At 40.5% G+C, this 24732-nt stretch overlaps 1 protein-coding gene across 2 annotated transcripts in view; it reads left to right on the top strand.

Annotated features, from left to right (window-relative positions):
* The first annotated feature begins 11305 nt into the window (after nucleotides 1-11305).
* Nucleotides 11306-24732, top strand: part of MYOM1 (myomesin 1) — a 69146-nt gene continuing 55719 nt past the window's right edge. For both annotated transcript variants that reach the window (XM_050891241.1, XM_050891239.1), the window contains exons 1-2: nucleotides 11306-11595; nucleotides 21064-21204. In XM_050891241.1, the coding sequence (XP_050747198.1) occupies nucleotides 11306-11595; nucleotides 21064-21204 (431 nt within the window). The remainder of the gene's footprint in view (nucleotides 11596-21063; nucleotides 21205-24732) is intronic.

Here is a 24732-nt window from a genome sequence, read left to right as displayed (position 1 = left end):
TTGTGCTGAAAAAATAATTAATGATACGTCCACACAGCCATCATCTAGAGATATATCTGAGAGAGCTTTAAACTAACTAGTTCATTTGGGCTAGCTGTATACATGCAGCAGTGCCAAGATCAGGGCTGACTGAAAAACTCACCCCAAACTGATTAGCTCAGTAAATAGCAGGTGAAAAGGTCCTATGCTGAGCTTCGTGTTGCCAGAGCTACACCATCACTGATGCTGGATTTAGTTAGTTAAATCTAGCATGGAAAAATCTATACTCTGTGACAGCTGTTACCGGGAAAAAAGATGTTCTGCTTTCTAATCCAGCTGCTTGTGCAGGCAGAGGAGGATATTTTAATAGCTGAAACTCACCCCCTGCTTGGCCCTCCCCTGCCCTCTAAGTTGCTTTTGGTACCTCCTCTTAGTTCCCCCACCTGCAGTCACAGAGATTTCTTTCTCTGGCAGTGAACCTGCGGTCTCTTTTCCTCAGGAGCCACAGCAGCCAGCGAGGTTTGGGCACATCTGTTGCCCATATGGTGTATGTCTCCCACTCAACATTGCTGCAGCTTACATGGTGGAAATACCGAAAAGAGGTGTAAATGACACATCAGAAGTAATTATTTTTCACTGCTGGCATACACAGTATTTTGGAGGAGCACATCTGAAATTCGGTGTGGCTAAATGACTTGGAGGAGATGGGTTTGCTAGATTAGAATTCTCATTTTGCCACTGCTGTTGTTTAACCTTACAGTGAGTTACGAGGCTTGCTTTGGGTATAAAGATGCTGGGTTGTGAATCCTAGTCATTAGAAACGAGGCAGTGGTCCTCTGCTCCTTTCCAGTCGCTGTGGGGGAAGACTGCTGCCACCTTGCTGGTGTGTCCTGCTGAAGGAGGTTTCAGAGGAAGAGGCATGGACGTGCTAACAGGACATTGACAGCTTCTGGTAGAAAGCCAGGAACAAGCTATAGCGAGAAAAAGACAGATGGGAACTAGTAACTTTTGACAGCTTATAAAGTAACCAAATCCAAATCGATTTTCAGAGAGTCAGTAAAGGTTGAGCTCTCATCTGTAGGACTAGCGTTATACTGAATTCTGAAGTTTTACTGTAAACAGCTATTCCAAATCTTATTTTTTTTAATAAAGGACTTTGTAAAGCCACCACAACTTCTCCTATAAGTCACATGAGTTATAAGATCATAAAATAACTGATGAATGACAAATGTTAAGATGAAACATCCCCATGTAAAGGATATTGCAAACCTGTCCACTGTGTGATCTCTGGCATCTTTTCCTGAACCATCTAGTACTGACCACCGTCAGTCAGGAGACTGGACTGATCTTGCCCTGCAAATTCATACATTCTCCAGTCGTTGAGGCATCTTATTTAGCTGATGCTGGTCCCTTTTGTTGAGTCTCCAAACCTGAACTTGCTCAGAAACGTAGGAAACTTGTCCTACAGCTTGGATGGAGAAAAAAGAGTACCGGCCCATCACATCATAAAAATCAGAATTGATCCATTTCAAAGTTAAATACACTGCTGCCTTTGTGGAATATGACTGCACTGCAGCCTGAAGCCATCAGCTATAGCAGATGTTTTAAGTGACTGGAAAAAACCTATTCAAATCATTTGATTAACTGTCTGAATATGTATAAAAAGTCCTGGTGGGTTTGGTAATTGTCTCAAAATCATTTGCTGCTGCAACTTATGCTGTTGATGTTTGAGCTACTTCATTTAAAGCTAAATCACACATGGCAAATAATCACCAGAATTGTCTCTGACTTGTGTCTTCATGCATCAGATCCTTCTAATCTCAGTTCCTTCTTTTCTTCAGTGTATCTCCTTCTCTTCTTCAAATACTGATCTCCAGTCTATTTTCCCCTCTTTGTCTTCACCAGGTCTTTTTGCATTATGTCCCCAACTTCTGGAAGAGTTTTTCATTCATAATTGGTGTTTTAAATGTGATGGCTCTGTCTTGCAGGGAGTATCATGAATAAAACAATCAATTTGTAAATTTCTGAGGCAAATTTTCCTCGAAACGTTGTTCAGCTTAATTATTATATTGGAAGTAATTTCCAAGTGTGATAGCTAAAACCACTTTTTTTTTTCTATTAAGACATGCCACTATCCTTTCCTTTAATGGAAACGTTTGATTGATTGAAAAGTATTTCATCAATCAATGTGAGGACAAGGAAAATGCAAGTTGTTATTGCGTACTGGGTGGTAAATTTGTGTTAGCTATGCCTGAATGATTGTGGTAATGATTATTGCAACACCTGAGGCAATTGCTTCATATTATTGCAATAGTGGCTTAAATCTGAGTGAGATGATATCTACTGTTTGTTTTCTTTGTAATGAAATAGTGCAGTTAAACAGACTTTTGATAACAGAAAAGGGGAAGACAATCAATACAAAGTCACTGTTTAAGTGTCTGGGCTCCCCGGGGGCCATGGGGGCTTCCCATGGGGTCCATCAGGGCAGGTCCTGGCAGCCAGGCCCTGTCCCACCACCCCAGCCAGGAGCGGGGCAGCCGGGGGCACCTGGGCAGCCCCAGCCCCGGGCATTGAGCACCTCCGTTTGGCCAATATCCTGGCCAAAGTACTTAAGTCATATTTTGAAGTATATTATCTGCTTCTAAAAGCTGTGTAACTGAATGGCAAGAGCTCAAATATTATACCTCAGTCAAGTTTTCTGGCTTTGGGCTATCTGCGGTTGGAGTGACTCTCTGGTCCTTCAGCAGTCGTGTGTCAAGGTGTTTTGGCCAGTCTTTCCAAGATGCAAAACTAAATCGAGTGAGGGTAACAGAAACTATCCATCGTTACTGGAATAAAGGTATTGAAGGATCTGTGGTGTGTAGGAAAGATTGACAGATACAGTATGGGACAACATTTAACAACCATCTGTTTCGATATGTAATTTAAAATGACAGGAGATACTATGGATTGAAAAACCGTGTAAGTGCCAAAGGCACTTAAAGAAATGATAAGAATTTTCTGTTGGAATAGCTCTAGGAGTCTGCTATAGGCTCTCAGGGTGAGGTTTTAATATGAACAGAAACCTTTAAAATGTTATGAAGGAAAATAAATGCTGCCAGCAACAAACTTGTTATGGGACACTTCCAGTTCCAGAGAGACACTGCAGAATAAATGTTACTAATAATGGTAAGACAAATATTTCTGTATAATGAAAAATCGATCTAGGAACCAACAGTCAATAGCTTAAAAGGCTTTTGGAAAAATTTTGCTTTAAAACAAGTTTTGAAGAAAAAGTTATCAAAGATTTGGAGGGAAACTGAAATCTGGATGGAATGTGCTAAGAATAAATCATGTAACCCATCTAGAGCAAGAAGAACAAAATCAGGAAGAACAGATCAAGTAACCTATTTTTTTTTGATAACATGATAAATCATTTTCCAAACAATAGAAATGCAACTGATTGAGTCCATCTGGATTTGATATCCTACCACCTGGAAAACTGTTATTTAAAATGGAGAATTTACATGAGAGGTGTAGGGCAGCCAAGCCCTACACTAGCCCAATGGCTAGACAAGGAATACCAGGTTTTGTTGAGAAGGGAAGAATTGGAGGAGAGATTTTAGTAGCAAAGGAACAGTCTTGGGAGCAATATTTAATGTTTTTGCTGGTCATCTTATTATCAAAAAATAGGAAGGTGCTGATGTAATCTGCTGACTACATAACACTGAGGGGCATCCGCCCTGCAAAGAAGGATTAGCATAGGAGTAAGGCTTAGAGTAACAGAGATGAAATTCAGTAGTACAAAGTGTAAGGTCATAAGATGTAAGATGTCACTAGATTGCCTCAGCTGGAAGTGACAGACGACTAAAGAGATCTGAAGACATTAATCAGCCAGGATGCCTGTAAGCTGCCAATGTAACGTATGTGTGAAAAAGGCCAACGCAATTCTAACGTTTATCAGTTGAGGTTTTTTTGCAGCAGAGACAGAAATGTGTCACAGTATGAGGGTAATGGTCTCTAATGAAACTTCCTCTGGAGTACTGCGTATGGTTCAGGCCACCCATGGTGCAGAAAGATAACTTCAAGCAGGACCAGGTACAGGTGGGCTTTGTTAAATTTATGAAAAAGTGACTTTGCGTCATTGCCTGTCAGCAGGCAGAAGGAAGGAGCGCAGACTGGTCTCTCCTGTGCATGCGTTGGCAGTGAGGAAGCTGGGACCAGAGGTGGAGCCGTGCAGTCGTCCTGACCGGAGACCTCTGTACACGGAGGAGTCAGCGATCCACACAGCAGTTAACCTGAGCACGCCAGGCCTGTGCTGTGCCGTGCCAGGCTGTGCTGCAGGTACGGCGTGGCCTTCAGGCTGCGTTGTGCTGCACACATCCCGTGGCTGCAGGTTTAACCTTGCCAAGCAATCGCACAGAGGAGCCTGCAGGCAGCTCCCACTCGGTACCAGCAATTACACCACCTGCGTGGCCTTGCCTGTATCCAACGGTACAGCGAGAAGTTCGCTTGTGAACGTCCTTTCTGTTTGACAGTAGAAACGATAAATAGAATTGTTTTCTTGTAAGAGAATCCTATAATAGCTCAAATGACTGAAATGGGGGATCCTCTTCTCCTGACAGGGTCTGCATGGTGTCCTGCACACGGGTTGGAGTCCTGTTTGATGCTGCACTGCTTGGGGTTCCCAGCACATAAGGGGATGTAAGATTATCTGTACTATTTTCTTCTTATAGTCTTAGCACTAATACGTTACATTTTGACTAATACTTTACAGAGTGCCTTTCTTACTGGGATAATAATGGACCAGCACCTCCCGATGCAGAACAAGCAGTAACGTTCAGCACTCCTAGTGAAAAACTTGCACCAATGTTGGTTCATTTCATACCTAATTTATTTCCCCCTATTTTTGCGTGCTAAAATAAAATCTGAGAAATACCTTTCTTATTTAACCTTTGTTTTCATGTAGAGGAACACCAGGAGGGCTAGAATCACGGACTGGCAGCAGAGGAAATGGCACCGTCCTTCTCTTTATCCAACCCAGCCTCCACGTCAGTGAGGAGAAACTCTCTGATCAGGGCTACAGGGAACTTTGAATGTAATTTCTGTCCATATCAAGGAGAAAGTGGTCTTGCACTTGGTCTTCCAGGTGTGAGGCCAGACTCTCAAGCTGCAGCAGGCTGCCCCAAGTCCCTTCTGTTACAAGTCTGACTCCATGTGAAATGCATGAACTGAGAGTGATGCAGAGAATAAACAGAAACAGAGATTGACTTTGCCTGGAGATTAAGACCTTCTCATGGGTGAAGGTAAGGGAACACAGGTCTCCCTTGTCTTCAGTGGGTTATGAAGATGGCTAGTTAGGGTATAATGGAGAATAGCACATCTTCCCAAAGTGATTTTTCTTCTGGAGAAAAATGTCTTTTTTGGGAATCCAGTCAGAAAATTGGACCCAAGTTTGAAAGTAAATTCCATAAGACAACACACATACTCAAAAACTCTGTCCTCCAAAAAATGTTTTGCTAGTTTTGCTTAGGACTCCTCTACTCTAGTGCAAGAGATGGACTTGGCTGCTGTGGAATTTGACTAATACCCACAGCTACAGGATGCTGTAGCTCTCAAAACTTCAATGGACAGTCTAGAAAGCTTTTTTTTTCTGCTGTGGCAGGTTCTAAATTAATCTTCCAGCTTTCCCATTCAGAAAAACAAACTGGTCTCTGGGACTGTATAATACTAATTAGCAGAAGACAGAACTAACATTTCCAAAGAGTCTCTCTCCCAGGACTGATGTGACAAAATACATCTGGATACACAGTGCCACAGGGATTCTGAGACTTACAGAGCTCCAAGTGGTTTGAAACATGTACTTTGATATTCAAATAAGAGTTAAGCGGTTTAAAATTAGCTGTGGATATTATCTCATTTTAAAGCCAGATAGAAGTGTGTAAATTCAAGTGCCAAAATAATGAAAGAACCCAAAAGATTTTGCTGTCACACTCTATCTCCATTTTATTTACAGAATAAACAGAGGCAGCACAGAATTTGAAAACTGTATTGGACTTGGTAGTGCCATTATACCCAGAAAAATACTGAAAATGCTGTTTAGATTTTTATATCCCACCTGTGATCTATACAAATTGTGTTGCAATGAAAGCAGAGAAACAAGATGTTTAATTGTTTTCATTTCTCTACATCTCTCTGAATTTTTAAAAAGCAATTTTCATGTCATTAAGTCTTTTAAGATGTCTGTGCAAATGACCCATGGTGAAGGAGTGGATCAGGAGTCTGTAACAGAATCCAGGAGTCCATCCACTGAGGCCCGTATCTTCTCTAATTAAAAATGTATATTACAGTCCAGATTCTATAGCTCAGCGGCACTGCCATTGGCACAGAATTCTGGGGGGAAGAAAAGGTTATACTGGGGTTCCCATTTTTCATTCTGCCTGTTGCAGGTTTGGCCAGTTTCCTGAGCCAAGATACAGTTTCTGTGACTGTACAACTTTTTGCTGGCCATACTTTCTGTGCTCGGGAGCAAAGACCAAAAGCCCATACGGTTAATGTAGCTGAGCAGCTCCCGGTGTGGGAGATGAAGAGGCATGTGAACTTACTCCATGGTGTAGCATCAGGCAGGAGGTAGCAGCTCCCCAGGGAATAAGTAGCCAGTGGGGAGAACAAAGAGATTTCAGGTGGAATCAAGGCAGTGAGGTGAAGAAAAGGATACTGGTGAACCATTGTGCAGAAAAGCCTGGAACCCGCTGGCCTCATCCAGACCTTGTGCTAGTGGTTCCACCCACAAGGGGGAAGGCCTCAGCAGAGGAGGAGGATCTGGAAAGTTCTCAGTCGTGTCGCATGGTGGGTGCGGTGGAAAGTGGCTATAGCAGAACTGGGAGGGTTAATATTTCTGTCAATGCAAATGCACAAAATAAAGTGGACTAATCACTTGTATTGAGAGTTAAACGTACAGTGCAGAGCAAAATCTGTATGTGCAATGAAGTCACAGTGCGTTCCACATATTAGACCTCAGATGTTGGAAATTGTTCTGATGTAATATTCAGCCACGCTGATTGTACATTTCTGTGCCAAAATGCTGTGACCAAAATGAAAGAAGACAAGCCCATTTAATTATCCCTAGAGGTAATACTGTTTAATTTAGAAACAAAAAGTTGGGTCTTAGAGCTGCATTGTTTATATCTACTTAAATGCCTCATGAGGTCATGTTCTTAATTTAGGATTTTATCTTAAATAAGATGATAAAAAAGTAACACTTTGTCAACAGAATAAAGAAAGTACATTTTTATTGAATTGTAACACATTGTATGGCTTTATAGAGTTTTGCTGCTAACTACTTCTCTATATTGTCATTAAGCTGAAAGATCTACATCAGATGTACTGTGGCTTGGCATTAAAAAAAAAGAAAGGAACCCTTAAAATATTCATATTCTTGTACCATGGCAAAGGTCAATACAGGGACTGATCTTCCTAGTTTCAGGTTCATGACACGATAATTTTTTTTTTCTCCTAAATCTCATTTAACTAAGGAAAAAATCCTAGAAATAATTTTGAATTGGAACGCTGATTTTACATGTATTTTAATGAAGGTACTTAAAAGGGAGAACTCTCAGTTTGAAGCTGCTGTCATCGTGTCTTTGCACAGAGATAGCACAGGGTATCGGTATCTGTCTCTGTCTCTCTCCCTCTTCGATGCTATATTTATCACCTCCCTGGCCATAAAAGGTCTGGACTGGGGCTCTGACATTCCACTGACTGCAGGCATTATTTTTGTTCTGGACCTTGAAGTCCAGTCCTTACCCCTCGTCCTGACTACCTCTTTCTTTGCTGGCTTCATTGTTGCTGTATTTTTCTGCTATTCATCCACTTGAGAGCTATTCCATTTACTGCTGTTCATTTGGGCCCTGGTAAGTGTTCCTTTATGACAGAAGATTTTATGTGTTCAATTATTTTTAATCTGAATCTGTAATGCCGAGTTGATAGTAGCTCCTTTTATTCTTCTCATCTCAGAGGGACTTGTGGATATGAACTGAAGACATCTGAGGTTCAGCTGTGAAACAAAGCAAAGTAGTGCAAGGGTTCACTTATTATCAACTCAACTGTCCTTACATATTGTTACAGTACTCTCAAATGAAGCATGGGCTACTGAGATACAGGAGGAATTTGTCGTGGAACTTCTTTGGGCTTAGAGAATGTGTAAATGATCTAAATATTTTCTAGTTACATAGGATGTCTTGTGATTTGTAAAGCCATTGACTGAGCTGAAGGAAATGTTATCATTTTTTTTCCTGCTTACAAGAGTTTCTGTTTTTTATCTATTTCACTATTTTCACTGATTGATGGAGTAGATCTTTAAAGAATTACACAGACTGGTAAACAGTGCAAGAGGTAATGCCAATAAAATCACTTCCTTTAATGTGTAGCTACGCCCTATGAACAAGTACAGAACTGGCTGTCTGCTCAGTAGTCATTTTGAAAACTCAGTTCGACAGCTGCTAACATATAGCTCAAAACCCTGCATATTCATCTAACTATGGCCACTAATACTTTTAGGCCAAGCTCTGCAGTTACAAAATGCTGCACAGATCTTGAGAGGGAGTGTTGCCCTCACACTAAAGGGGGCTGATTAGTGGACACAAACTGAGTAGGTGCAGGTAGCATGGATTTTATAAAACTTAAGTGATGGGAGTCAATCTGATAATCAGACAGTGCTCCAAACAGGAGCAAAATCCTTACAAGGTTCAGAGTTTCTTGTCATCTCTGATAGTGTCAGACTACTATATCTGATCAGACTAGTGTAACTAACTGATCCTGACCTGTAAGCAATGCTTGATGTTTCAGAGGAAATATAAAACATAACTCATAGTGTGATAAAATACTTATAAAAGGAGTTTCCTCTTATATGACGTGAGTCAGAGTTGGCCTTTGATTTGAATCAGGAGAGCTGACTTTGTGCTCAGCTCCTGCCTTACTGCTTTAGTTCCTACTCCTATCATAGACTCCTCCTCTTACTCCTGAGGACAGTGAGGTCCAGACCTTTTAGGTTTGGAAGAAAAAGGTTGCCTTTGTACATTTTAAATATGCTGACTTTAAGTCCACTGCTTGTTCTTTTGCTCGGATAAGATGTAGCTCGGATAAGATGTAAATGAAATGCTCCATTTAACTTCTCCTTAATGGGCAACACATGCAGTGTTTTATACTTTTGGATCACCTTCCTTACTTTGAAGCCTGGAAGGCTGTGGGAATCCCTGAGCGACAGGACTGAATGGCTGTTAGCATTGTGGCTGTTGTATCCCTGATGAAGCCAGCCAACACTGCAAATAAAGCTGGTGAAGACGGAGACAACTGTAGTATCCACAGAAGGAAAACAGGATGTTCTCATGTTCTTTCCCTTTCAGTGTGCAAGACAATACTCATCTGTATGCTTTAACTTTGCTCAGCAGAGATCACAATGGCTTGCAAACCCTAAACCTAGCTCTGCAGAGCTGGGAGAGAAAGCAATGAAGAAAAATGGAGAAGAAATCTTCTGAAACTAGGGAAATTAAGAGGAACTATGTACTACTGGAAGCTAACAAAGTGAAATAATTAACAACACAAACTATTGATAGGTATTAGAAACAAGGATACTAGACAGAATAATTGCATTCTTTAGACTTATTATGAAAAAATAGCCAGCAGGAGGAATAAGGGAATTAAAAAGGAACATCATTTTTTGCCACAGAGAACAATGGGCTAACACTCTTTCCCATTTCTCCCCCTTCCTCAGATAAAAATACAGTAAATGCATAAACTGGTCTCCTTGAAGTCCCAGTTTCACTGTGGTCAGGATATCAGCAATTTCTTTTACATACTTAAAGACTTCTGAATGACTTTCTTACTTGTTGACTTTCTGCAAACAAGTGATCTGTTCTGTTATCACACAAAGAGCAGTTCCCTTGAGAGAGCCCTGAAATTTAAGAAAGTTGAAACATTGGGGGTTTTCTTCGTAATTTTTCATCTGTAAGTGTATTTTATGTCAAAACATCAGATCATTATTCATTAACATGAACAAAACCAGAAGCAGAAGTCTCCTATTGTTGTGATTGATATTAAAAAAAACAATAACAGACACCTCTCACAATTGTTTTTGGATCTTCTTTAAATTCTTCTAAACATTTCCCCACTGTAGCTCATTTCTATTCATAATCATGCACCTTTTCAGGGACAATCCTAGCCATGTTGTGAGCCTAATCACCAGTGATAAGAGAAAGAAAGGTTATCATCGGGATTGGTAGAGGCAAGCTTGCATTTCAAAGAAAAAAAGTCAGTTTTAACAACAGCAAAATAAAACAATAACAAAATAAAGACTAAATTGCCAGCTTAAAAAAACCCAAGGGAAATCCTTTCTGCACTCAATCCTTATCCCATTTTGAGAGGGGAACTACCTCTCACCTGATCAAATTTCCTACTACGAGCAACTGCAAGACAATCTACTGATGACTGTGCAAAGTAAAACTTAGATGGGGTATCATCTGGAGGAAGTTTCGTGACGATCTTGAACATGACATTCTAGGTTAAAAAAAGGGTCATTTGGACTGAGGAGCATGATATTATTTTACTCATTGCATACAGACTGTATCCCTGATTAAACTGTAAAAGTATGATAAGCCATTTTAAATGGATCTCTGGTATCACATACAAAATAATCAATGTAACGCATGTTTACAGAAAAAGTGACATCCTTCTCAATCTTAATGTTTTTAATTCACTGTTAAAATATTAAATGGAATATTAAATTAAATCTGAAAATTGGATTACAAAAATGAATGAAATGTTCATATATTTTTATTTCAGCTTGTATAGCCTTGTTGCAATTCCTCATGCCTTTTAAAATATATTATTACTTTATTGTCTCTTTTGTAATTTAACAAAAATATTTACACTATCTCTGAAGAAGCTGAGCACATAAAATTTCATTAGTTCACAGAAATGAGTGGAGAAGTTGAGCACGTAAAACTTGAATAGTTTGCAGTAACAGGGAGACCAACTACAAATGAACAGACACAATAGTGCAAGGTTTTCTGGTTATGATGAATGACATATGAGCTTCTTGAAACTTAAATACGAACCTATCTTAAAGTCTAAAACACATCATAAAAAGATAAGCCTAAATTCATTGCATTTGATCTTTGAAGTTTTAAGTTCTGTGTTAGTTTGTATGAAGTTGTGTATTATTTGTATGCTAACTCAGAAGTTTCTTTGACAATAGTCCTTATGTTTGATCTGTTCTTTTTGAGACACTGTCCTGTTTATTTACATTCAGAAACGTGCAGTAAAAAAACAAAATTAGAAGACACCCACGATGTCTTTACCTTTCTACCAAAGACACCATGAGCACTATGACCGTGCATACCGCCATAAAGCACTGCAGTCCACTGTAAGCCAGTACCAAAAGGAAACAAAGAGCAAATCTGCTGTCTATGCTCAAGGATCTACAGCTTACGCTAGGGGCTCTGCAGCCTATCGCCATGCATCTGCAGCAGACTTCAGCCGTGACGCTTCTGCAGCATATAGTCATGGATCTTCGGCCTATGACCTTGAGTCGGCAGCCTACAGCTATGGATCTACAGCCTACGATCATTCTGCTGCACAAAAGAAAAGATCTGCTGCCTACAGTCTTGACTCTGAATCCCTCAGCAAGAGCTCAGCTGCCTACAGCCATGGATCTGAATCCATCAACAAGCTGGCTGCGGCCTACAGGCTGGGATCTGAAGCCTACAGTCTCGGGTAAGTAAATCCGTCTTTGAAACAATATTCCAAACAAAAACGTCCAACCACCTCCCATGGAAATCAATGGCAAAACTCTCCTCCTCTTCCACAGAAATTGTCTCTTTAACTTGGTGTTAATGTATTTTCCAGGCTTGGTGTTTTCCTTTGGCTTTGGCAATGGGAAGGACTGTGGTCAGCTTAGTTTGTCAGACTAATTCATGTATGATGGTTGGATTGGCATAAGAAGAGCACTAGCAATGCCGATGTGGCTAAATGATGACATATTCACGCTCCAAACTGGTTAGGCATGAGCCACCTCTCCTTCCAAGTTGTTTAGCCATATTACTACAGCTGAATTTAATATGCAGTGTTCAGATGATTGATAGCTTTTGGTTTGAGGCTGGCTTTTATCTGGCCAGGTTGGAGCAGTGAAAGAACTTAGGGCTGTTCACGCAAGTTTGAGCTGACATGTCTATATATCATTAAACAATTCTTCTTTGGCCTAATGGTTTCACTTTTATGCTGAGTGATTCAAGAAATTGAAGTTTTCACACTGTATATTGGTTGAGGTGTACTATTTCTAAAGAAGAAATGCCCTGAAGTGTTCATCTTGCATTAGAAGAGCAGCTATGCTTAGCTGCCATGTTTTTTGTTTATTTAAGATAATAAATATTGCTCAAGCAATTACATTAGCAGAATATTTTAGATACCATAGCCTCACATTATTTGTATGTATCTCAGAGATTTACAGAAATTAGGGGAGTATTAAAGTAAGATTAGAGCAGCTGTTAGCAATAGAGGAAATGATCAACAAATTATAGCCCAAAACATCTGTTCGCACTTATACTAATATAAAATTTAGAGTATTATTAGCAGAACTGATCAAGACCTGTCCATCAGAAAATTTAAATTTTGAAAACTGGATATCCTCCAAGGATTGTGGACAAAGATGGAATTTTGGCCAAAACCACTGACGGCAAGACTACCTGTACTGCAGTAAACAATACCGTGTGATTACAGCCTTCACTTGGCTTTCAGGAAGTTCAGGGTCAAGTCTCTATTTGCCAGGGTCTGTTCAGGAATTTGAACCTCAGCCTGTCAGAGCCCAGATGAATGACTTGATTACTTGACTGTCTTGGGCTGGGTAGTATCCAGTCTTTGCTGTTGAAACAATTTCACTTGTGCAAATAACCATTGAGTAGAGCAGCGAGAAGCTCATTTATAATCTGCTGATGAAGGGAAGCAAACTGGAGATGCTGGGACTGAGGGTTATGTTTCCAGAGAGAGTTTGGCAAGGGAAGATATCCCAAATTTCTGCAGTGGTGCAGCAGTGCCTACACGCTGTTGCTGACCCTAACCTGAAGCCTCCTTCTTCTCATAGAATATGTTCCCATAAGAAATGGGAACATTACTTGAAGTTGCAAAAAATGATTGTAAAGAAATCTGCTTCCGAGTCCCAGTTACAAACACTTCAGTGACTCTGGTTTGTCAGATGAGTTTCTTCTGAAACCTGTATGTTCTCATCAAGAAGAACTTTAACGTCAACAAAGTAATATTAAATGAAACGGAATTGCTTAATTGGGAGAGAACTTAAAAAATTTCCAGGTTTCCTGAGGTTTTGCTTGAGATAATAGCTTTTGTTTTAAAATAGTATATTTGGTGATACTTCCAAGCTACACTGTAGTACAAGAGTTGCCAACAGATTGATATACTATCCTGGTAATCAGAGATAAGAATGTCTCAGCTGTAACTTCTTTTTTTCTGTGATCCTGCCCTTGTGTTGGCAGTTTGAGAAACTCAGTGCTGCTATGTAAGATTAGGACTCGGGAGATTAGACCCACAAGATTTAAATCTCTCTTGCACAAAACTTAATTAATACATGAGAATACGGTTCTGAATGGTAATCTCAATATTTCACCTAATTTTATGGTTAATATGGTCTCTATGTTGGTATTCATTTGGTTTTTGCAGCCCATTTTGCTGCAATTTGAAAGAGATAAAGTAGAACAAATAATGCAACTATATAGTTAAATGTAGTGCCAATTTGAAGTAATTCTTTCCAAGTTTGTGCTGTCTTTCCCAGATGATAGCCCAAAACACTTCAAGGGATAATGTGGAGACAAAAAGTGTTACTAAAAGAAATTGGGCAAATCAAAGACTTCCTATTTGTATCCATATGAAAGGATAAAAAAGAAAATGAGTCTTCAAACTCTTTCAATTTTCAAAAAGTAGAAAGGGCCTTGAATTGAAATGCTATATCTAAACGACCTACAACAGTGGTGGTTGCTTGAAACCTGAATGGACACATGGATCCAAATCCAGATAAAATTCTTTGGCTAACAATTGATTATTGCATATCACTGGATTTTAACATCAAATATACATTTATGTATAATGGATATAGTTTTGTGGATAAACCCCATTAAGCCCAAGAGGAAAAATATACTATTCAAATACTAAGCTTTTATTCAGGTCACTTCTTATTTTTATCTGAAGTAGCTTCTGCTAAACTTTACTATACTTGCAAAATTTAAGTCTCATCCTTTTCTGTAGCCACTGTACAGAGGAGAGTGTTCATAAAGCAACAGTGTTGACATGCAGTTAGTGTTATGTGAGGAATTTATCACGGGAAAGCAGTGGAGAAGGACTAGGGATTAGGTAACCTGCAAGACCTTGACCTGAACCCAATTCTCTGACATTGAAGCCTCGCTTGAGTGGAATACATGCCCAGAGCATGGACACAGCTTGAAGGAGCTGCAGCTTGATTTTTCATAAGGACAAAAAAATCTCTGTTTGCAAGTGGGCTGTCCCTTCCCCACATTTCAAGTCTTCTTCACACCATGGCAGCTTGAAGAAGTAGAAGGAGAGAAATGAAAACTGGCACAACCAAGAGCAAGTACGGAAGCTTGCAGCTTTGCTGGTTACAGTTTGCCAAAGCTGCAGAACCCTGGGCTCCTAAAAGAAAGTGAGTCTCACCATGTAAAGGTTGCCACTTCACACCTAGCCCTCCCTACCAGCTTGCGGGGCCATCTCTAGCTGTATGCTGCTTCTTTGGCCTCCACAGAGCCAGGAGGAGCAAGGTGTGCTGCTTCCCCTGAGGAGCGGGCAGGGTCTGTACAGGCGAGGGGTGGCAGCTCTCTCCCAAAAGCCGTTGTTGTGGCCACCCGTCATCTTCCCTGCCCCATCCTCAGGGGCTGCCAGCGTGGGCAGGCTGGCTCCTGTGGGAGAACCTTCTTCTCACAGCACCGCTCCATCCTCCGTGTGCTTCTGAGAAGCTTTGAGTCAGGTCTGACAAAGCTGCTTATAGCACTACAGGCCTGTCAAACGGGACTGCTGGATTAAACCTGTTTCCCTCCTTTTTTGGAAGCTCAGTCGTTTGCCTTTTCTCAACCTTTCACTGCTTTTCCATTTGTTATTTTCCTGGCCAGCAGCATCAGATAATCCCATTGTGTCACGGACAGGTTATCTGCCACCAAATAGGCCAGAGACTTGCTTAGAGAGAAACAGAAGTTATTGGTGTGGCTCAGGTATTTGCATATATTTTGCAGGTCAGGCAAAATAGCAAAGAAGACATGGCATAATTCAGGTGAGCCAAGCAAACAGAGGATAAATGCCGTACTGACTTGCAATTAATTAGGCTGCCAGACAGTAAGAGTGAATGGTCTTCTGAGCAATATTGTAACCAGGATCGGGACAGGGCTGAGTAAATAATACACTTTAAGAAACATGAGAAGACCATGATCTTGGCACTGTTCATCCTTTGGTTTATTATAGGTGAGGATTAAAAAAGTGGCTTCCAAACGTCATAGCAAAGCATGGAAATTGTTTTAATGAGACCTGCTATATGGAAACAATCCCCTTTAAAAAAATTTGTTGTGGAAGCTGTGTTAGGGAACAGCGTGATTATTGCCAGCAATATTGCCTGGGCCTGTGACAAATCTGTCAGCAACTTAAAATGAATATAGTCACAGGAGAGCACCTCTCATCTTTAGACACTGGCTTTAAAGAGCTCTCTTCTGAAAATCCTTTTTTTTTTTTCTTTCCTGTAACTGGGTTTGCCAATCCACTATCTTCTCTTTACAGTGAGTAAATTCAAACATTGCATATTAGGAAAGAAGCAGCTGCTAGAAAGAGAGCCTGGAAAATGCCTCTTGGCTAATGGAGCTCCTCTGGCAGGTACAGCTGGTACAGCCATTGTGTATACCAAATGCATGCCTTTCTGCTGTCGGAATAAAGTGAGAAAGAGATGCTTAGGACAAGATACATGATTTTCGAGAGGTGCAAAAGAGCTTACAGGTGCCTTTTCATGTAGGGGTGGAATAACTAAGGAATAGGGTGTTGTGGTCCACTCCTGGAACACATTTCTACATCCACTGGGCACAGACTCTGTGCAAGGTGGGAAAACTGTCCCTTCAGGCACAGAAACAAGGGCAGTGCCAACATACTGAAGTATATTTCTATCTGAGAATAAGACATCAAAACAAAACCTCTGTTTGGGAGTTTCAGAGGCCCTGGACAGTGTTGTTGTCTTTAGTTCCTCTGTTGGGCTAGAGGGAAAAGCTAATAGTGTCTATCTGTTTTTTACATCTCTACAGGACAATGCCTGTGCCTTTAGCATTTACAGTCACCCAACTCCCAATTCAGTGACTCAACTGAGAAACCAGGAAAACGCTGGCATTGATATTTTAACATGCTGAAAACCGTCAAGAAATGAGGACAGTAGGCTTGGGTCACCAACCTTGATAAGGCAGTACAGATAGTATCTGACCTGGAAAAAACCATACATATGCTAGCTGGGCATATCAAATGAGGCTGAAAGCTGTTAAAAGGTCATGGTACTGTTCCTCCCTGTGAAACTGGAGAGCACTGATACCCTGCTCCTTCTCCTCCAGGGAGATTCTGTTCCACATATCAGGTAAAAGGTTGGAACATTTTAAAATAAAGGGCAAGATTTTAGAACCTGGTTCAAGAAAGCAGAGTCCTCCTTTGGGCTACCTAAATAATGGTTTTAGGCAGAGTTTGGTTTTTGTGTTGCACAGGGAGAAATAGTAATAACAAAAAAGGAAAACAGGGAAATAAACCTCGTGATAGAAATTTGTTTTCAATTTGTTTTCCCATGCGAAGAGCTCCATTTGAATATGCATTTCTACTAGCCTCCATATAGCTCTGCCTGAACAGAAGCAAATGATAAGAGGATTTGGAAACAAGAAACATTTTCTGCTGCTTCAAATTTATTCATCTCAGCTCTTGGTTTATGCAGTGCAATTCTAAAAAGATTTTGGAGTGACTCTGGATACCCCTGTGAAAACACCAGCAGGATGCTCTGGTGTGGTCACGAAGCAATTAGAAATTTAGGAACAGCTGTGAGAGAAAGTGAAAATAAAACAGAAAGCATATTGTGTCAGTGTGTTAATCCAACATATGCTTGTAGCTGAAATACTAGGTGCAGTTCTGATCATCTCATCTCAAAAAGTACACTCTGAAACTAGAAAAGGGTCAGATATCAGCAAGGAGGGTAGTGGGAGGCATGGAACACCTTCCGTCGGGAGAAGGTAAGACACCGGGGCTCTTACCTTGGGAAGGAGGCAAACATGGACATGTAACATTAGTGTATAAAATAGTGAAAGATGTGCAGAGAGTGAACAAGGAAAGATTTTTCACACAGAGCAGCATGTAAGCACAAAAGAGATTATAAAGTAGCAGATTAAAACAGGTTCAAAAGAAAGTGCCATTTTCATGTATAAATAAATTGTAAGCTCACTGCTACAGCCAGGATGCAACCTCTGGCTCAGGATGTCCCTAGGCCTTTGCTTGAAACCAAAATAATTTATCAAGGGAGGTATTTCTCTACATAAACTTTCTTTTCACCTGCTCTTGACCATTGCTGGAACAGGAAACCGGTATAAAAGCACCATTGACATTATTCAGTGAAACACTTCTCACCGAGGCCTTGCTTAGTCCAGGTCAAGTTTCTGGAAGAGCAAATGACTGAAGCAAATTGGTCAGAGTGTTGTGTTAGCAATCTGAGAATGGCAGGCAATTACGGATCCACATGGATCCATTATTCAGCTCACAGTTATCATCTGCGCTTTCGATAGCTGAGTGCTCCCTCTTCTGTACCACTACAAAGTATTGGGACCCAACCCTTGCTCTTAGAAGACAGCACAACAACTCTTGCTGCAGCTGCTCCTTCTGGAGAACGAAGAGAGGAAAAGGCATCTAGAAAGGTGCTTTTCTGGTCCTGAGCACATACACACAAGGGCCGACCAAAGGATGCAATAACATGAAGGATCCAGGAGTAGTAATCCAGAAAATAATCAAGTGTCTGCAGCAAAAGGTGCCTCAATCAAGAGACATGCGGTTTAGAAAACTCAGAAAGAGTGGGAATCAGCTGTGCATGTACAGTGTTTTTATCCTAGTCATCATACCTCAATAAAAGTCCCAGTTCCATCCCTGTTTCTCAGGCTCCATTGTGATGGAGATCTCTGGTGGTAATCCGAAGGATTTGGGAGATATTTTCATAAAGCCGCTCTGGAAGGCAGAAAAAATGAAAGTGAGATATTCAACTTCAAACACTTGGAATGTTTGATTAAAAAAACAACCATCAAACAAACAGAACCTATAGCAATTTATTCTTTCCTTTTCAAATAATTTGAGAGAGTTATAAGTGAAAGATAGGGGAAAAAAAAAACCAAGTAGGAAAGACATCAACAAAAGGCCTAGCAAAGAGTGATGGGAACTGCTATGTACGCTCCCCATTAATTCCCTACATGAGTGTGTAATCTGGACCTTAACTGAAAACTAAACTGACAGGATGGCCAAATTCTCCTTTACGAGCAAAGAGCTAGTCTGGATTTAACAGTGCGGAAAATGTCTAAGGTGAAATTTTCACCACATTTCATCTACTTTTATGAAAACAGAAACTTCTTGACACTTAAACTGAAGTTCAAATGATACTGTGATCCTTCTCCATCTAGAAACAACCAGGAATCAAGTGGCCTCCTAAAGGGTTCAGCCTAAGCCCTTAGGAAATCTGATGGCAGGCAGAGTCAAAATTCCAGGTTTGTCCCATTTTAAAATAGGACAGGAATAAAAGTCACCTGCTAAGTAAAGAACTGCAGCTCCTTACAGACTATAGTTCAATTATGAAAAATAATGAAAATACTTTGCCTTTGATGTTTATCACCACTTATTTGACCACAAGTTCTCCCAATGCATTTGCGGTTGGCCATAGTGATTGTACCACATCATTGCCCAACCCAGGAGTGAGGCCATTGCATACCCTGTTTCACTCTGTCTCTTCCTTTTTATTTTACTCTGCCTGGACTGTTCCCAAGTGTTTTCTGCTTGGATTTCTGTCCCTAAAGCTGGATCCACCTCCCTTGGACTCCCTCCCTGGCTGCCTTGGGCAGCACCTGGCATCAGACCCCAGAGCAGACAGCATCTATCTCCTGTAGACTTGGTCTGTACCTTGGCTGACCCAGTGGTGCCTGACGTGGTAAACCCTTGGTCCCAGTCCTGCAGTGTGTGCCACAACCCCTCTCTGGCTGTGCTTTTGTTTGCATGCAAACCAGGATACAGTGGGAGGAGGAAGGAAGGAGAACTGGTGCACGGTTGCTTTTACCCTCTGTACCAAGCATTTCTTGGCAGTGGTGCTGTAGGCTCGGTGATGGTGGCTATAAAGTGGGCACCTGGGGAGCACAGAGGAGAGGGCTGCCTCACTGCGATGCTGGGCGAGCCATACAGTCGAGTCTGATGGGATGGGCACTAAGCAGAAAGGAAGGGAAACTCTTACTGATGGTGCTGGGAGTGGTAGGGCAAAGAGATGAGGGCTGGAAAGCAGATGTGGGAGGGGATGTGAAGTTCAGGCAGGAACTAGATGGAGAAGGAGAAGAGATGACAGTAAGAAAGCCACTAAGAGAGCTAGAGAATGGAAGACTGATTTAACAGGCACTGGGTAAGGAGAGAATTCAGTCTGAGCAAAGGGACAGGCACAAAGAAACGAAGGGAGGAAAGATGGGAGAATGAAACTGGACCCGTGTGATCTCACACACACAGTCACACATGGATAGATTATTAATACATATTTTGGAAATTAAGCACTCTTCCTGGTATGACTTGTGTTGGTGGCACCTCTGGAGCCTGGTACTTTTGCAGAGCTGCAGCCTAAGGAAAACACTAGCCCAAGTATGTATCTGTAATCTTACATTATACATGTGTAACATTCTCAGGGGCCCAGTGCTAGCATGAGTTTTGATTATATGTGTACAGCATGCTGCATAGAGACACCAGTGTAAGCTACCCAGGGTATGGGAAGCAGGTTAGCCATGTTAGTGGTACACGTCTGGCTAACGAGCCTTGCTGAGAAACCACGTGCCTTAATTCTGCTCCTGTATCTGCACATAAGCGGTAAGCTTATGCTGTGGAGACAAATCTCCAGACCAGAAGCAGACTCATGTATGATTTCCCTTGGTGATGTTGAGACAGAGATGAATAGACACTTTGGAGATTTATAAAAGGATGACAGCTAATTAGGGTATTCCATAGATCTGGGAGTTAGAGATGTGTTGCATTGGGAAAGGAGGACGGAGGTATTTGGAGCTTTGTTAACACAATTTGTAACCATGTTAAAAATGAACCCAAAATGGCTGCCTCAAATATGCTTCACACTCTTCAGAATCCCTCCCAGGCTGGTGGGGAGGGGAAGCCACCTTCCCTTTGGTTTGCCCTTCTTTCTTTCCACTCATTCTCCATTTATCTGTGCTATGTTAGATGGTGTTAACTTCACTCAGCTCTCCAGTTTCACTGTATTGGGGTGGTATGGGAGAGCAGTGGGAATGGCAACACTGGTTACTGAGCAATTCGCTGCCCTGCAGTTTCTGTAGAGAGTCTTAAATGCATGATTACTTTGAATATATTTGCACACCAACATTTTGGTTGGGGACCAGACAATTTTGGGACTGTAAATTTTGGAAAAGTAGAGATTATGAGTTCAGACGCAATCTGCAGAATTACTCAGTGGTCTCAGTGACTTCAGGATCTACCAAAACTGGGTATACAAACTCTCCAAGTCCCAAACCAAGAAGCCATTAAATGTGCAATGCTATCAGGTATATTGTTTATTCTTTCTATTTAGATTTAATATCAAGGGGCATTAGTGTCATATTTGTAATGATGAGCTTGTCAAAAGTGCATTTAGTTATGTGTTTAATAACTCTGAAGCCATGGCTATTAAAAATTATATTTTCTTGCTTATCAAACGAGAGCAAAAATTTTCAGTACTTTAATCTTATTTTGGAGTGTTTCTTAACAGCTTTTTTTTTCCTGAATTTAAAAATATTATCTTTATTTCAGACTGAAAGATTCCAATTTAATGATTGAAGATCAATCCTATAAGATGAGTCCCAAAGCAAAAAGAGCAAAACAGAATTTGGTATCTGAGGACAAAGAGAACGAAGCCATAGACTACTCAGTGCCCATATTCACAGGAAAGTATGTTTATTTTCCTTTTGTTTGGTATCTTATTTCTGACATTTTATTAACAAATTATAAAATAACAAATCCATTAATCCTTTTTTACACTCATGGATCTCAAGGTGATTGTTTGCACTTCACATGAGTGATAAAAAGACAAAGAGAAGTCAACTGAGTGGCAGAAAATCAAACATTGATCATCCAGAGCCAGGACAAATGAACCTAGGTGTCTGGACTTTGTTTTGAACACATTGCCAGGGCCACTTGCTATGAAATTAAGATATAATTATAACCCTGCTTATTGGGAACCGGACAAGCATGTTGTCCACATTATTTAGCTTATTCTTTTGGTTTGAAGACTTGTTCTGTAATTCATGTCTCTTACCAAGCATTAAACACAGAAACAATGAAACAATGTGCTAATGTTTTGTCCTGGCACAGGGAAAACCTGGAATGAAACCAAATACTTCCTCAAATCCATCGTAATTATTCATACTGATCTCACGTGTTGGTGGTATTTATTGCATGGTTACTACTGATGTAATGCATCTTACTGCAGCAGTGTCCTCAGTAAAGCTGAATGTGAACTTTATGTGGAAGCCAGAACCAACATGAGCAAGGAGGCCCCCCTGCCCTTTTTGGGGTATGGCATACTGATCTTATTAGGAGTCTCCAGCAGTTCGAGCATAGTCACTTGTTCAGATTAATACATACTGGGGTGTGGTGTGGAAAACTGGTTACTGATTGGAGGCCAGGAGAAAAATTTCTTGCCCACCTGCAGTTGAACAGAAACCTTCCTTCAACTTGTCTTTCTTCTGCAGCACGGCATATTTCATGGGACACTTCCAAGCTGTTTCTGGGAGCCAGTGCTTTTCTGTCTACTGCTTAATCAACACCCAATGTCACTTCTGCTTTGTGTCCAAACTTGTGCTTTCATGTGAAACTGAGTTCCATGTAGTCAGTAGGAGATGTTATTGCTTTGGCCTTTTGACTGTTTGTGATGCTTTTGTGATGAGATCAGGAGTTTTGTTTTTTATTAATTCCCTCCCACTATCCCGGAGTAATTTTTTTCTCACCCCTTGTACATTTCTGTGTCGAATTCACTGCTCTTTGATCCAACCAACATTCAGAAGCACACACTGCTGCCTTTTTAAACCATTGCTTTGCAGTTTCAGCTATATCTTCTGTAATACAAATACATAAATATGTCTCGCACAAAACTTGTGGTAACATATTTTCAAGGCTTCTCATTACCTTTGCATCTCACCTGGTGTTTCTGCTTACATAGCAGTAGATTTGCAGCTCACTATCATCTGTCTCCCATGCCATCAAGTACACATATCCTTCGTTTTTATTGTGTCTTGAGTCTACAAAAGCAAAATTTATAGTGTTGGTCAATAGCTGAAAATCATGACTGACGGCTAGTACTCCTGGATGATGATCTTAGCTTTTTTACAGGCCCCTGTGATCTTAACACATCATGTTAACATCTTAATAAATCTTAACAAATAATCTTTTTTTATTTTACTTTTTTGTAAAATGCATACAGTAATATCTAACTCAGTGTGATGGTGTGTAGCTTCATTTATTTGTGTCTGTGCAATACTTTGGGATCCTACATTAAAAGATACTGTTGGATTCTTACATCATTGTCACTATTCTTCTTCTTCTTACTGTTGTTGGTATCAATCTTAATTTTTGCGCATGACAACTCAGGAAGCTCTGTGTGCTTTTGTGCCACTGAAATGATCCAAATAGTTTTTTTTTAAAATAGGGTTTTTTTAAATTAGTTAAAAAATATAAAAAGGATGTATGATGGTTGTTACGGTGCCCAATCAACATGGCATGAAATGGTTGGGGTATCTGTTTTAGGCTTTTTTTCTGTTGGCATCATGTTCATGACTGCATGCCAAGACTGCAGAAGTTGCATGCCACATTCCTGTCAGATATTTATTTTTGTTTGAAAGATAACAGCTGAAGCCCATTGAACCATGTGCATGTTACATGTCATTCCCAAATTCCCCTGTGAAATTGATGTGTCGTTTCCCATGGGCAGATAGCTTTTACAAGGAATAGTTATTTATAAAGGTCATTTCTCCGTGGGTTCATTGGAACTGTTGCCCATGCTGCTGGATGACCTTCAGCGCCGTGTCACCATTTCCATTATTTGGTTCTATTTCGGAGCCCTCAGGTTCTGCTGTAAAAACTCCCTTGCTCAGATTATTCACCTCACAACTGTTCTTCTTAAACACCTAGCCTAATTCTTGCAAGATAAAATTAAGGACAGCCAGGTAGTATTCTAGATAATAAAACACCCAGAGCTTGATTTAATGGCATAGGTGCTAAAGATACTGGATGTGGCTTGTGGAACTACTTGCAACCACTAATAAGCTTACACCAAAGGACTGCAGATGGCAGATACCCTTTAAATAATATTTTGTGTGAGCTATTGGGGTTTGATCCTATTGTTTCTGCTCGAAAAGTGTTTTCTACTGAAACCCCTGAGACTTGAGTGCAGAATCAATTCTTAAATGGTACTGTGTGCTGTTTCTGATGCATTCATCATTTCAGGGAACACATTTCTCTTTGATCTGGGAAGATTATAACTGGAAGAAATGATTAGCAAATCTAAATTTTTAATACTATTGATCAAAAGCATCTGGGGACCACCACTGCAGATGACTAGGCTGAGTCCTATATTAATCTGAGGATATTCATCAGCTCCCAGAAGATGCTTTATGCCTTGAGGAGTGGGTCCATACTGTGAAGTAGCTGAAATCTTAACTACTGTAATTATGGAGGAAATAATGTCAGCCTGCCTTTGAAGGAAAATGCCACTGATTCATTTAAACTGAATGTAGATTGCTACATTCATATTCATTAAACTGAGTTTTCAAAATTGTCTTTAGAAATCTCTGCCATGTATCTGCAGCTTCAGATGATGTTTGTGGGGGGAGCTGATGTGCCTAAGTGAAGGGAATCAATCATCCCACTGATACTTTTAAGGATCATCCTGTTAAAGCAGCCTGAAACACAAAAAGTTCAAGGCAGAGTTTGAACGCATGAGGGAGGTCAAAGCTCTAGGCTGTTAAGTAAGTTTTTCAGTCTTTTGAGCAATTTTTATGTGCAATCAAGTTTACAGCACATTCCACTGCTTGGCTGTCTTGCATCTCACTGAACTGACTTCATAGCCCAAAGATAAGGGGCTGGACAGTTAATTATGGGCTTGAATCCAAATTTTATTGAGAGCTGAGATGTGCTATCAAATGCATAATATTAGCAATCTTAAAGAAAACAGAAAAAAATCATTCTTCCTAATCTTTTTGCTTTGTAGCAGTAGTAAGCGTTTTATGATAAAATAGTGAGGCTGTGCTTGAGTGCATTCTGGAAATAAACAGAGGCTGCTTTCTCTATAGTGCTTGCAAGATGGGACTTAATGAGAATTTATACAGAACCTCTTTTCAGTGTGCCATCTAATGTTACCCTAAAGTAACTAAACTCAGCAGAAGGATATTAATGCTTCTTCTTAAGTCAAGGAACTGTCAT

The sequence above is a fragment of the Gymnogyps californianus genome, chromosome 2 (assembly GCF_018139145.2).
Source record: "Gymnogyps californianus isolate 813 chromosome 2, ASM1813914v2, whole genome shotgun sequence".
Lineage (NCBI taxonomy): Eukaryota > Metazoa > Chordata > Aves > Accipitriformes > Cathartidae > Gymnogyps > Gymnogyps californianus.
The sequence above is the reverse complement of the archived record's forward strand: the minus strand, read 5'-3'. Positions and strand labels throughout refer to the sequence as shown.